Source organism: Pinus tabuliformis, chromosome 2_2 (genome assembly GCF_031772625.1).
Source record: "Pinus tabuliformis cultivar Carrire ecotype Pingquan chromosome 2_2, CPIR1, whole genome shotgun sequence".
In the NCBI taxonomy this organism is placed as follows: domain Eukaryota; kingdom Viridiplantae; phylum Streptophyta; class Pinopsida; order Pinales; family Pinaceae; genus Pinus; species Pinus tabuliformis.
In genome coordinates, this window is record NC_142300.1 from 414,862,837 (window position 1) to 414,878,493 (window position 15,657).

Here is a 15,657-nt window from a genome sequence, read left to right on the forward strand (position 1 = left end):
TTCTATTTTTGACAGCCAGTGTAAAAATAGACTTTGATCACTCACTGTGGTCACCCACACTGTGATCACCCGCACTGTGATCAAAAATAGAACTTGCGCCATAATTTGCCTGCGGGCCCACTTAGTGAAGGCGACTCCTTTCCACTAAGCTCCATCATCTTGTTGCATTCTCAACAAGCATTTCTTGTTGCACACTTTCAACATTGGACATTGTTGTTACAGATATTCCCCCAAAATTTGGAATGTTATTATCAAGATCTTGTTGTGCCAAGTTAGAGGGAAGCCTGCAAATGGACATGTCTTATGCTACAATCCCAGTCCTCACAAAGTCTCACTCAAAACTATCAACAATGGTACCTAGACAACAAGTTTAACCTAGCGAGGAGTAAGGCAACCACATACCCCTCTCGTCGAACCTCGTGAACCATAAATAGAAAATCAAAACCCTAGACTCCCACTCCAAACTTAGAGTGATGGCATCACAAAAACTTACATAAAGAGACATAAACACCCCAACACACAGATTAAAACTAGAAACCATGACAATTGCACAGTGATACCAAGAAAAGAAACCATTTTTACCTACCTTCCTCCAATCCAAAGGTCCCAGTGACACATCCAATTCGCGCTCCAGCGTGTAGAAAACCACCAAGAGTGTTGTGTTCCCTACCACCCAGTGTTGTAAATCGATAAGGCGTATTCTTATACTAGGGTCTCAGGCACGCTTTGACTAGGCAAGTTTATAGTCATCCCATACTATCCTCATTACATGGCTTGGCCACAATGAAATCGCCCTCACACTGTTAGAGCAGGCATCCTTTGCCAATCTAACTCTTCGCCCATCCAAAACCAACCAGACTCACACTCTAGTTCGAGCATTACCAAAAACAATTCCACAAAGCCAGTAATATTGTCGCCATGCCTAGATCGATGTTCTGCTACCACACCCATCATCCCACCACCAGGATTAAACTCTCTGCACATTGAATTAAAAAACTTTTACACGAGACTACATGGTTGGGGTGTGCCACACCACCCCACCTTAATTGTCGAGGAGGTTGGTGGGCTAGCGGGCACCCTCTCCGAGCCCCACATCCGTTGATCTGTCACCCCCATAAGAAGTGATGAGCATTAATCTTAATTTTAAGAATATTCATTTTTTTATTAAAGAAATGTTGAACAAATAATTTGGATTAATAAAACTTGGAATTATTAAATATTTATATTGTTTAAATTTCTGCACTTACCTTCAAACTTCACAAAGATGTAAGAGTTAATATTGTGAGCTTATTTTGCATTAAGCCAAACTTCTCTAATTCTATCTCTTTCAAGCATATCTTTGAAGTATATGATCTCTTTTAAGTGTATCTTTGAAGTATATGATGGCTCCAACTCATACTAAAGCAATAATAAGGACCTTATCTTTGCTCAAGTTAAGCATTTTATGTTTATAATCTAAATGTCAAATCATGATATTAAATTCCATGGAAAAAGCATCCAAACATCAGTGAAAAGATGCAAGAATCTAACCAAACCTCTTTTAAGAATTTTATAAGTTTCAAAATAACAAGGACCCTATCTTTGCTCAAGTTAAACATTTTGTTTTTAGAATCGAAATATCGAATCATGATATTAGATTCCATGGAAGAGCATTCAACATCAATGAAAAGATACAAAGATTTTTTCAATATCATTACTTTTATTTTCTTTTATTGTTATCATTACTTTTCTTTTCTTTTATGCTCTGATATTTAAGGTAAGCCTCAAAATCTCTAACCAGATAACTTATAATCTAGATATGAAAACATGGATTTAAAACCCATTAAAGTGCATCCACATCGAAAAAATGAATAGGGTAATTGATGTTGCATAAATTTTATTATCATAAAGTTTGCTCAATTTTATTCCAAGTCTCATGGAAGAGGTTGAAGGCCCAAGCTTCTTCATCATAATGAATCAACAAGTTAACATTGTCAATGCCACTACTTTGACTTTCTTTTATGTTCTAATGTTAAATCCAACTCTCGAAATCTCTAACCAGGTGGCTTACAGCCTAAATATGAAATAATGGTTTTAAAATCCATAAAATCACATTTAATTTAATATCATGAAATTGTCTCATAAATAATTGATAACATAACAAGGTGAAACCCAAAATAAATGGAGAACCTAGGCTTAGGGATCCAAGTACAGCAAGTCAAGCCCCAAGTGCCAAGACTTGATTGTGTTGGCTCAAGAATCCGTGGGATCTCACATATGTAACATTGCATGGAGTAACAAGCATCTAGTCCAGGATAGCTTCTAGGAGCTTCGTGATGGCAAGACTACTCTATTTTGGAAGGATTCTTCAAATTAGTGGCCACTGCTATCATCCATAGAGCACTCCCACCTGTTCAAAATGCTCTCATCTTAAGGGGTCTTACTCATGTTTCCCACTATTGGGATCCTCACCCCCCTCACTCTCAATTGCATTCAACGAAATTGCATTCTTCATAATATATTGCACAACACCCCGATGAAGCAACACTATTATCCTGGGAAATTGCAAAAAGAAACATTGAACCTCAAACTGAGGATGACATTCTAAGATGGCACTATCGGCCTTCTAGAAATTTCGACATCAAAGAAGCATGTCACCTTCTCACTTGCAGAGAGCGTGTTGATCCTTAAAGTAAATTGAAAAAGCTCTGGAATCTCAAGCACTAGCCAAAAATCACCTTATTCCTTTGGCTCTTACTTTGGAAAACAAATCTCACTTGGGACAAGCTTCAAAAAAAGGGATTTCAAGGCCCCTCGATATGCCATCTCTACTACATCAGTAATGAAGACTCTAACCACCAGTTCAATACTTGCTCTGTCTCCTCCACCCTTTGGGATCATCTTGACACTCCCTTTTGAGAGATGGATAAGCTTGCTACCACAATTGAAAATTGGAGAGACTCTCCCTTCCATAATCCCATTCTAAATCAAGCCTGGCAACTCTTCCAAAGATTTCTTCTCTGAGAACTATGTAAGGAACGTATAGTCGCATTTTTAAGAATGTTTCTTCCAAAGTTAACTTTATTTGGCAATCAATTTTTAGCAAAGCAAGGGAAACGATAGTCATCGTGAATTAGTAAGCACTTTGGACCTCTCCTCCCAACTCTCTCTCTCTCCTAAGATACTCCCACTATTTGGCACCCTCCACCCCGTCTTAGTGGATTCCCCCCCTACCTTGAGTTCATCAAGTTAGACTTTGATGGTGCCTTTAAAGGCAACCCTGAGCAAGCAAGCTATGGTTGTGATTTCCACATTTCTCAGGGGCAGATTCTTCACATCTATGTAGGAGTGATAAAGTACACCACTAGCAATGTTGCAGAGCTTTGGGCCCTAGAACAAGGATTGACAATAGAAATCCGCAAAAGACTACCATGAGATTCTAACTGAAGGAGATTATATACTAATTATCACAACTTTAAAGAAAATACAATACAACGCCCCTCCCTCCAAAGTTTCCAATAGCTAGAGAATTGAATCTCAAATTTCAAAAGTCAACTCTCCTTTTGCAAATTCAAGGTACCCTTCTCTCACATCTAGAGAAGTGGCAACAAGCTTGTTGACAAACTTGCCAATCTTAAGATCTGAATGGACGAGACCCCTTTAGATTTGGAGTGGAGTCTGTAAGTTCCCCTGCTCCTTCATACAGCTTGTCAAAACATACAGCTTGTCAAAACATAACTATGTGGGAGTATTCCCCACGTTCTGAGATTCTATCAGTGTCTTCAACTTAGTGACGAGCTAAGTCGCACACCCACTGCAGTTTTCAAATGTATCAAGAAATGATTCCTACTCATGGCAAGATAGAAAATACAAAATTTGAGATCTGCTACCATTGCTATTTAATTCCCAACCCTCACATGGAGCAAGTTGCCAAGTCTAACACTTAGAAAGAATCAACCAAATTTTATTATTAAAATCATACCAGAATAATATCATTGAAATTAGAGTACGCGATTTATCTTCATACAACATTTTTTATTTAGTATGGACCATCGAAAGGTCAAACTTAATATTAGGATATCAGAGTCAAACCTCATATCGGAGGATCGAATAAATAAAATGTCGATATATATTGATAAGAATACTCTTGTCACCTGGTTTCAATTACTTGATGGCAATAACCACGAAATATCGAAACAAAATACATAATAAAGGAATTCTTCGCAAAACAGAGAAGGCCGAGCCAGAACCCTGCCTCGAAACCTCGGTTCTAGAGGTTTGATATTTGTTAAGGCAAGCACGATATATCAAAACTTCGCGAGAAAAATAACAAAGAATAATTCTACGAAACAGTCGGGCCCAATACAAAACCCTGCACCGTCCACCTTTACACCATCCCTCGGGCATGTCAATTAACAGATTCACACCCAGACTTGGCGACATCATGAATTTTTACGTTTTAAAGCTTTCCAATATATCGCCAAATTATATACTTGGAACTTTTAACAAAGGAATAATAGCAGTGTAGAAAACTGCTTCTTTCTAATTCCAATTTGATTATATGGAAATTTCTATTTTATCGTGGTTATAAATCACAGGATGAACTACACTAATGAAATAAACTACATTAATCACACAAATGAAATGAACCACATTAGATGGTTTGAAAACAAAAACTAAAAAAAAGACAATTTTCATCATAAAAAAAACTAATAAAATATTATAATGTTAAATTCTATCACCAAAAAATATGATTAACTAATATTGCTTATATTAATATACATCTATTTATTTTTATTAATATATATAATTGTTTAAATTAAATTTATTAAAATATATTTTTAATATAACAATAAGTTTACCTAATGAAATGAACCACATTAGATGGTTCAAAAACAAAAAATACAAAGACAAATTTCATTATAAAAAAACTAATAAAATATTATATTGTTAAATACTATCACTAAAAAATATGATTAACTAATATTACTTATATTAATATAAGTCTATTTATTTTTATTAATATATATAATTATTTATAATTAAATTTATTAAAATATATTTTTGTCCACAAGGGGTAGCTCAAGCGGCAATGGCCATGGAAATAAAGTCTCACCGATCCGGAGGTTTGATTCTTGTGCTACCCTCCCCGGAAATGGGTTGGGGTGAAAATTCGAAAATGAAGTGGTCCTACCAAAGCTTACAAAAAAAAATTATTAAAATATATTTTTAATATAATAATAAGTAGTTTTAAATTGTTGAATTGAGGTTTCTGTGATCCATATCAGAGTTAAGAGCAATTTTTGTCGACGCGTTTCAAACCAACTAGTGTGGTTCATCATCATGACAAGTTGAAGAATCAGATCCAACTACTATGGTTCATCATCAGGACAACGGCTAACTAGACCAACGGCTAAATTTGACTAGGGACCAGGGTCAAAAACCAATTGTTTAATAATTAAATGGAAGTTAGTTATAATAAGGGACCTTACCTCTAAATAAATATATAAATTATATGTATAAAGTAATTTAATTTAAATGGTTGTTAATTTAATAGTTAGTTGAAAGGTATTAAGTATTTAATAAATACATAGAAAATATATTGAAAATCCTGAAAGCAAAGAATGTATTCTAAATTCCAGGTTTTGGGAAAATTCAGGGCTATTCATGAAGCCATGGAACCCATCATTCGATCCCTCAACACCAGTTATAACCTCAGCACCAGTGTGGGTGAGATTGCCAAGCCTACTCTTGCATCTCTGAAATCTCTCATCGCTAAAAGCCATTGGAAATGCAATTGGGAAATTTTACTACAAATGCCCAGAAACAGAGGAATATGCCAAGACCACCTATGCACACATCTGTGTGGAAATGGACTTCAGCACCGGATTCCCAGCTGAGATAAACTTAACAAGTAAAAACTGTGTGGAACCAGAAACTCTATTATGAAAGTGTCCTCTTCAGATGTCGATCCTACTTTGAGACGGGCCATCTAGCCAAAAATTGCCCAAAAGCCTCCCAGAAAAATTCTGCTAAAAAAAACCACCACAGATCTACATGGTGGGAAGGAGCACAAAAAGAACACTACACTATTATCAAAGAAGAATACTCTAGAGAAAACTCTGAATCACAAAAAATCGGGCAAGAAATAAACAACTCTCAAGACAAGCAAGGAAAAAACCCCACTCAACAACAAAAAAGTGCACTCGACAACTCCTCAAGCATCAACAGTTATGAGGATTCTAATACCACACAAAATAAATTTTCATTTAACAACAAAGCAGCTCTCCTAGACCAAATTTCTTCTCTGTTTATCTTCAAGAAGAAGAACGCAATAGATCGCGAAGCTAAGACACCAATGTCCCAAGAACCAAAAGAGATGAAGGAGGAGCCAGACAATTAAAAACTACGATAGACCAATTTGGTCTCAGTGGATGTTAACCACTATCATCATCGTCATCATAAATATTAGAATAAAACGTATAACTATTTATTTATAGAGATATAACTAACTAATTATAAATATATATATATATGTGTGTGTGAATATATAAAGAATTTTAAAATTGGTTTTAAAAAAAATAAAATATATATATATATATATATATAAAATAATATTAAATTAAAAAAAATGAACTTATTATTGTAATAATCTAACAATTCAAATAAATAGAAGAGTCAAGAAACGAGGACAGGGGGAGGGGTGGAAAAGAAGAAAGCGACTAGGAAGAGAGCATTGAGACCCAAAACCTACTCATTTTCCAGCAATCTTCTTTATTGAGATTGCTCGACCTCTTTTCAATCTCGAGAGCTTCCCTAAATTTCCAATGATAGAACTGCAAAACTCTAGCAATGACACTAGCCTCCTCAATACAAACATGATGATTGGTTTTTTCAGCATGCTCAACTAAAGCAGAAGACTTTAATGTCCTATGCTTAAGGTCAACTGTGTGTTTACTAATCCTTTGTTCGTGAAAAAAAAAATGAAAAAATTAAATAAAAGTAAAAACAAAAAATTAGTAATAATAAAAATAGAAGTTACTAAACAACCCTAAGACCTCAACCAATTACCATACACATAATAAATTTAAATAATAATAATAAAAAATTGAATTTTTAATATTAAACTATGGATAAAGGTCATAAATATTTAGTAAAAACAAATAATACCAAATCAAAAATTAAATAAGTTATATCACCCCTGCAACACACGTGTTATATCACCACCCCACTATTATTACAAATATTATTAGGCTCGTGAAAAATCACCTCTCTCCAATCTGATTAGTGTGAAATCTTCATACATAAAATACTATTATATTAACAAAGTTAATATTTTAATATTTTTTCTAAATTATCTAATTTTCTGATTTAGCTAATTTGCTCTATCACACGGCAAACTAACTGATGTACATTGAAATCTCCTAATCATAGAGATTCCTAGAACCATGTCAACTTAGAAAACACTATATATTACAATAGAAATGAAATTTTGAGAAAAACCTACTTATTTAGTAAACATCTGAAAAGGAAGTTACATTTTTAATTTATACATAAAAATACAAAAAATATCCAGCCACAAAATATATTTATACGGTAACCAACCTATTCTGCTATACCACTCCCCTATGATTACTTCTGTCGTTACTCCCATTGGAATTAAAAACACTATATTTGGATTTAAAACAATCTGTACAAGGTAAAAAAGCTTTTCAAGATCACTATATAAAGTATCGGTGGTTTTTTATTGTATCGGTGGTTTTTAAGGTGGGCAGGAGCAGGGTTCTTATGGGCCTCGATGGAAAAGAAGCAACCTTCGAACAGGAGAAGCACTTGTTTTACTTATAAAAGTCAAAATCATCCACCAAAAAAAATCATAATAATTGGACTCTACAATTTTAATAGAACAGATAATTACAGGAGTTAAACAAAGTAGCTCTATCCCAGACCATCACTCGTATTAAATCAGTCTTCAAAAAAGTGGAAAATGTCCAATTCTACCATGTTCTTAGATATAATAATCATAGAGCAAACCGGTTCACCAATAATGTTTGCAACAGACCACAGCGTGAAGCCAAAATTAACAAATTAATTCAGAACACACTGCCAAAATTAACAAATCAATTCAGAACGTCCCATTCCATAATTGCAGAGAGCACTTTACCCGAATTGCTACAGATATGACTTTGATTAGAACATTCCATTCCATATATGCAGAGAGCACTTTACTCGAATTGCTACAGATATGACTTTGATTAAGGGTGACTTGGCAAAGCTAAATGACCGCTGCAACCACACGGAGGATGAAGTGCAAGCTCTGAAGTTAACAGCATAGGATGAAGTGCAAGCTCTAAAGTTAACAGCAGAAGGTTATCAAGACAACTTGGAAAAATTACCCAAAAATTTGAACAAATGGAGTTTAAAGAACAGTCCTCTGAAGGATATCAGTTAATGAGCAAATTCTCTACGTCAATGACCAGAAAGAGGAAGCCAATAACCAACCAGAACCGAAGGCACCCGCAAAACGATGCCACTTGGCTGAAAATTCAGCTAAATGCGACTACCAGGTCACAACTTTGAAGTTTATGTTACTCATGTTCTGTAAATTTCTGTTTTTTAAGGCCAGTATGTCTGTCAATATAGACGGATTGGAAATATAATTACAAGTAGATTCAGGAACTTCATATTTTGTTTTGTAAGAACTCCGGGCTTGTTCCCCTAGAACTTTTTGTATTTGCTTCTTTTGAAAGTAATACCAGCAACCATTCCTTTAAAAAAATATTTGGTATCTTGAAAAAGCATTAGTGGTTTTTGATACCTCTGGCTAATATTTTTAGGTAAGATCCGGAAAGTTTCTAATATAGATTATCCCCAAAATGGATAAATTTTTAAAAATACTACCTTTTTCCTCTGCAATAGAGAAGGAAAAACAATCAAGCTTTATAAGCAGCACTTCCAATCGTTAAACCGGTTTAATAATATTCCTCATACCAGGAGAGTAACAAAATAACAAATGTTGTAATTTTTCTCTGAACAAGGATATACATGTGTAATTCATAGAAATGAAACTACAAACAGAAATGTCCATCACATTTAACCACAAATATATATGCTCTTCAAAGAGCCAACGTTTAGCAATTGATATAATAGATAAGTTCGAGCACAAGAAGCTCTAAAGTGATATGTCCAATATATAATTAAAGACGGACGAAAATATACCATTTTCTGTTAAGCTTAAACATTTGCAGCATGTCCACACGGACATATCTGTCAAGTTTTAACATTTGCAGCATACCCACACATACATCGACTAATAGTTTTAAATTAGTAACATAATACCATGTAACATATAAAAACAACAACTAGGCTTTCGCAGTAAGGGCTGCTTCTGTAGCAAGGGCTGTAACTTTTCTTTCAAGCTCATCTTTCTTTGCACCCACGACCTTATCCACAGCCTTTCCTTCCTTGATAAAAATAAATGTAGGCATGGCCTCCACAGCCCACTCTTGAGCGACATCCTGCAAAATCATTTATTGAGAGTCAAGACATGTTTTCATTAATCTGCTCCATGCTGATTAATCTGATTCATTAAAGTAATCATTCTTCGATTACCAAAAATCCTATCTGGTGAAATTCGTTTAAAGTTACTATGAGCAAACTTGTCAAAGAGAAGTAGTCCTTTAGAAAAGATTTGCTATTTCAAATATCTATCTTGAACCAGTCGTTCATAGTTTGATGATTAGATGACCGTACCCTCAATTCGTCCACATCAACCTTCAGGAAAAATATTTCTGGGAACCTCCTTGAAAGCTCAACAAACACTGGACTGATAACTCGACAAGGTCCACACCACGTTGCAGTAAAATCTACCACCACCTGAACACAACAAATGATATGCTCAGTTAAGAGGACTTGAACACAACAAATGATATGCACCGTTAACAGGACTTGGGTCGACAATAAACATAATTTCTATAAAGAAAATAAACACTCATATTGGAGCTATTTAGGAAAAAGACATATCATTATTTTGCTGGGAAGTGCTCTAAAAAATTCACAAAATATGAAAGATATGTTATAATCTGTCCACACTTTCAATAAATGATTAAAAACACACATGCATAAACCCCATAACTATCTGAATTAGCCCACTTGCAGAAGCAATCGCTATTAAACAAATATATATTCCTACGTGATCTGAGCTACAATTATCTCTACTTCCTCAGATATTTCAAGCAAAATCTAGCAACCCAAAGTAGATAGTGATCTTTTTAATCTATAAGAGAAGGATCCTTATGCAACAAGAGAGAAATTTGAATCATATCTGAAAACAAACTCATAAGCAGATCATGCAGACTTCCAGGCCTTCAAAACATATCTCTACTTCTTAAGGTAAGGTAAGAGAGAGAAGATTGAATCATATCTGAATACAAAGTTGTTCGAATGATATCTCTACTTCCTAGGGTAGTTCGAGCAAAATCTGTATAAACAAAGCAGCGAACAGTTTCTTCAATTGAAAAGCAGAGGACTCTTGTGTCACAACAGAGAAATTTGAAAGGGGTATTTGATATCTGAAAAGAAACAAAAGTAAACTTGCCAGTAACATGGATCATAAACGAAGCCGCTTCCACACTTTGCCTTATGCTAACCGAAATGAAAAAAGTCCATGTCACCGAAATGAAAAAACGATTTTTATGATATAGTGTAGCGATTGCCACTGATTAAGAGATCGAAAACAGAAATCGTCACTCAATCTGGAGAAGGCCGAAAGGCCTACTTAGTTCAAGCCCTTTTTTCCTTTCAAAATAGTTCAAGCCCCTTTTTCCCCTCAAAATATAATGTGCAGACATTATCATAATATAATGTGCAGACATTATATTTTATGATAGTGTAGCGATTGCCACTGATTAAGAGATCGAAAACAGAAATCGTCACTCAATCTGGAGAAGGCCGAAAGGCTTACTTAGTTCAAGCCCTTTTTCCTTTCAAAATAGTTCAAGCCCCTTTTTCCCCTGAAAATATAATGTGCAGACACAAGCAAAACCTACCCAACACCAACGCATATGCTTTATGCATCAAGATCAACCCTAATCACACTCCATCAAATTCAACTAACACTAGATCTAAAACCCTATCCACTTTACATATCACAAACTTCACATCAACAAAGTATTTTTCTAAAATCCTTTTCCCTTTACATATCAAAATTCACATCAACAAAGTCGTATCTAAAACCCTATCCACTTTACTTGTCAAACTTCACATCAACAAAGCAATTTTCCAAAAATGTAAATACCATCTGTAAAGCCGTTCCCGCATGCATCAACAGATTTCATTTTCTGCTCTAACGCAGGCCTTAATCAATGGGACCCGAACATGGGGCATAATCCCACTAGCAATATAAACCACGGCCGAACAATTTGCTTTTATCCAAAGACCGAAGAAAAAATAAAAAAATCCATAACAGAATGATCAGATCCATACAAAAATTCTTGCAAAAAGATATTCCTGATGTTATCAATGGAATTTCAGCCTTCAATTTGCCATCTGAGGTGTCTTCCCGCACTCTTCATTGTCAAGCATTTATTGCCTAAATACCAGGGGAAAACCATTTTGCAAATTCACTCCACCCGAAAGATATTTAAGATAAAAACCCAAAAAGGAAAAACCCTAAATAAGGACATTTCTGTCACCGATATTTACGCAGCAAACCAAAATAACACAAATTTCCCCTCTAAAAGAAACGAACAACCAATCAGGGTTCAATTCCAGCAGGAAAAACAGAGAATCCATAAGCAAATTTAATTTAAAAACAAAACACACGCTAAGCAACTCTGCAGACACTGGAAACGAAGAATTACCAGACGTTTAGTATCGATGGCCTCCTGCAACTTGGAGCGCCATGCCTCTGTAGAGTGACAAGCAAACACGTTTCCATCCGCCATCGCTTCTTCCTCTTCTCAAGAACAAAAGTCTTCTTCCTCTTATCAACAACAGAGTCTCCGAATGCTTCGAGTATATTTTTTGACACCAATTGGGCATTTATAGCCGAGCAACCGTACGAATTCCAATTATATTCGCATATTATCACCTACCTATTGGAATTTGGGAATCAATGGTGGCCACGGCTTAGTAATATGCTCCGGCCATGCGAATCATGAACTGGCCACCTACTTTCATTCTCTATAATAGAGTTCCAGGGGTTAAATTCAATGGTCAAAAGTAAGGATATGTTTTTAACTAGTTTAAAAAGTTGAATTTAATGGGTGAAAAGTATGGTTTTTTTAAGAGTTTAAAAGGGGTTAATCTAATTTGAAAAAGTAAAGAAAATTATTTTTATTAAAGTGATTGAATTTAATGACAAAAATTAAAAAAAAAATTTAAGAGTTTACATGGGTTGAATTTAAAGTGGAAAAATAAAGAAAATTGTTTTTACTCAAGTAATTGAATTTAATGATAAAAAGTAAGGATTTAGAAAAAAAATTACTAAAATAATTGAATTTAATGATAAAAAGTAAGGATATTTTTAAAAGTTTAAGGGGTTAAATCTAAAGTGGAAAAGTAAAGACAATTGTTTTTACTAATGATTGAATTTAATGATAAAAATAAGATTTTTTTTTAAGAGTTTAAGGTTCTAACGTGGAAAAGTAAAGAAAATTGGTTTTACTAAAGTGATTGAATTTAAAGATAAAAAGTATTAATCAATGTTTACTTTTTATGAGAGACCAAGAAACACTTTGAAGTATGGGTTGAATGTGTAGTTGCACTCATAAAAATTATATTAAATGATTTATTGACACATGCATGCATAACTTAATTAAAGTTAATTCCATGTTAATTTTAGTGGAGTTATGTCGTTCTTTCTTTTATCTAATAGATAAGTTAACTTAACCTAGATTTAGTCTAATTACTAAAATAAAATAAAAATATGTTTTAATTAAATTAATAAAATAAAAAAATGGACTAAATCTTAATTGTGTGATTAATCTAAAAAACTTACTTCTACATTATGGATGACAAAAGTCTTAAATATAACAAAAATTTATTTTGTTTATTAAATTTAATTTTAAACCAATAATTAAATAAATTTAATAATTTATTTAATAAATTTATTTTAAATTATAAAATTAAATTCACTTATTCAAATTTAATTTAATAATTTTATTAAAATGATAATATCGCAAGTTGCAACCTCTCATAATATATCATAATAAAGTAAATATATTAAATTTAATCCTAAAACCAACCAGAGTTGTTTTTTTTTAATCTTAGAAAAGGAGGCCGACCAAGCAGTTCTATAGGATGATAATCGTGGTTGATAATGATGTCGGTGTTGCATCGTGTTTTTTGTTACATGTCATAATCTTGTTGAGTTACGTAGGTGTTTTTTACCCTTTATGTTGGTGTTTTTTACCCTATTGAGTTGTCATTCTTGTGTAGGTGTTTTATTGAGTTGTTATTCTCATATGAGGGTATTTTAATTGTATTGGAATTCTTTCGCTCTTGTGTAGGTGTTTTATTGCGTTGTTATTTTTATGTCGGTGTTTAAATTGTGTTGGAATTCTTTCACTATTGTGCATGTGTTGATATATTTATGTCGGTGTTTTTAATTGTATTGGAATTTTCTTAGGTGTTTTTTGGGAAATTTTGAAATTTAGGTTTTGATTTTTGCTTAGTTTTATTTTAAATTATGGGAGAAGAGGTTTGTAGATGATATTTTCAGTTTTATGGTTATGATAAGTTAGATTTGTTGTGTTAGCATGTGTTAGGGTTTAATCTTAATTTTTTTATTTATGTAATAAATTCAAGGGGTTTTGTCAAAGTTATAGTTAGTTAGTTCAATTAATAAATTATGTAAGCGATTATCTGCATTAATAATAATTGTAAGTGGTTGATCCGCAAAAGGGATCACAATTAGTTATAAATAGATCATAGTTATAATGGATGTCATAAAGCTATAAATAGCCTTAGATAACAATGGAAGAATCATCGACTTTTATTGTAATTGAGCTTTGTTTTGTTGGAGGTTGCCTCCTCGAAGAGGCAAGTTAACATTGTATATGCTTCTGAATAATAAAATATCTTTGTAGTTTGTCTCAATTCATGTGATATTTTGTGTTTCTGACAATATTGGTTTGTATTTCTGGTATTCTATTATTCTCGTAGATCAAGTGCATAACAAGTGGTATCAGAGCACTTTACAGGGCCAGTTGTACTTCCAATTTTGGGAGATTTTTTTTTTAGGCTAGAGATGTGTTCCAACGTCTTTAAACCACAAGATCTGTCATTAAGCACATAAACCTGCGGATTTGTGGAGACATGCATGTAGGAACTACAAGATGTGGTCACGCTTTTTGGACTCCCTTGTAACCCCTGTGGGTACCCCTTCGAGTAATAGCGCATTAGACAGAACCGCGCACATACTACACTTCAATGTACCCTTGGGTATATCAAAAGCCCCCCCTTGGTTAACCTGAAACCTAACCTTAGACAAGTCGTTGGTTGTCTTGCTACTATAGTACACTAAGAACAACATTGTGAGATTACTCGCACATACAATAGGGTAGTCGGATAGTACAACTAAGGGTATGATCGATCCTCCTTAGTTGGTGCTCTCGAAGATTGGGTCGAGTACCACTGTTGGACCCCTACGTATATCACAATTTGTAGCACCTGACACTCCTTTGTGACCATAGTGTTGAAAATAGCAACAAGAAATGTTAAATATAGAACTGCTAAATTTAGTACTGCTATAAATAGTATTTCGAGATACCTTCCTATTTTAGTTAGTCCATTAACTAAAATAGAGAAGTAAAATTCGAATTTGATCTTAGCAGTTGTTTGTAAAATAATTAATTAATTCACCATGAGTTAATTAGTTGTAGAAAATCAAACATGAAGTCTATGTGGGGACATGCAACAGTTTCTCAGTTAAAGAGATAAGGATGAGTTGTAATATTGAGTTGTAATTAGTTGGCTCAGTTAACTGAGTCAAGTCTAGTTAGATTAATTCAAACAGTTTGTTGAATTAATTGTGAGTTCAGTTAGTTAATGCATGTATGCATGTAACTGTTGCACTTCAAATAACTGATTATTCTCTCATAAATATCTCATGCATGTCAGTTCAGACAGAGACCCAATTGAGATCAAATGGAGGGATAGTGTACTATCAGTTGCTAGAATATTCCATTGTGAATATCTCTTGCATGCAGAAGGAATTCTTTCCTTGAGGATTGGGCAGTTACTTCTTCAGGTTTTGTGAGTGTGATGAGGCCAATTCACATAGGTGGCATCATTGGACCCCAATAAAAACTGTGCAAGGAAATAAGAGGCTTAGAGGGCTTGAGGAGGACATATACAGTGTCTATTCAGTCTGTGAGCTGTATTGTTTGATTTCAGAGAGAGCATGATAACTTGTGAGCTGATTCTTTTTGTAACTTGAACATATTTCCACTTGTCCGATAATACAAAGATTGGGGTTTTAGGCTGAGGCTTTCCCCAGGTTATTTCTTTTGTGTTGCGTGTGATTGATTTCTCATTCTCAGTTATATGTTTTCTCATTGATCTTGCTCATATTCAACTAAGCTTCTGCAAAGTTTGATGTAGAAGTAGATCTTGTATTTTGCTTTAGTACATTGCATAATCTGTTGATCTACAGTGGGAATTTCTACATGGTAT

At 34.0% G+C, this 15,657-nt stretch overlaps 1 protein-coding gene across 1 annotated transcript; it reads right to left on the reverse strand.

Moving 5' to 3' along the window:
* Window positions 1-9,042: 9,042 nt before the first annotated feature.
* Window positions 9,043-12,005, reverse strand: LOC149193023 (thioredoxin H-type). The gene is made up of 3 exons (XM_089404760.1): window positions 11,841-12,005; window positions 9,733-9,855; window positions 9,043-9,497 (listed from the first exon to the last, which is right to left on the reverse strand). The coding sequence occupies exons 1-3, from the start codon at window positions 11,922-11,924 to the stop codon at window positions 9,342-9,344; spliced, it is 363 nt and encodes a 120-aa protein (XP_089260886.1). The 5' UTR covers window positions 11,925-12,005; the 3' UTR covers window positions 9,043-9,341.
* Window positions 12,006-15,657: the final 3,652 nt, after the last annotated feature.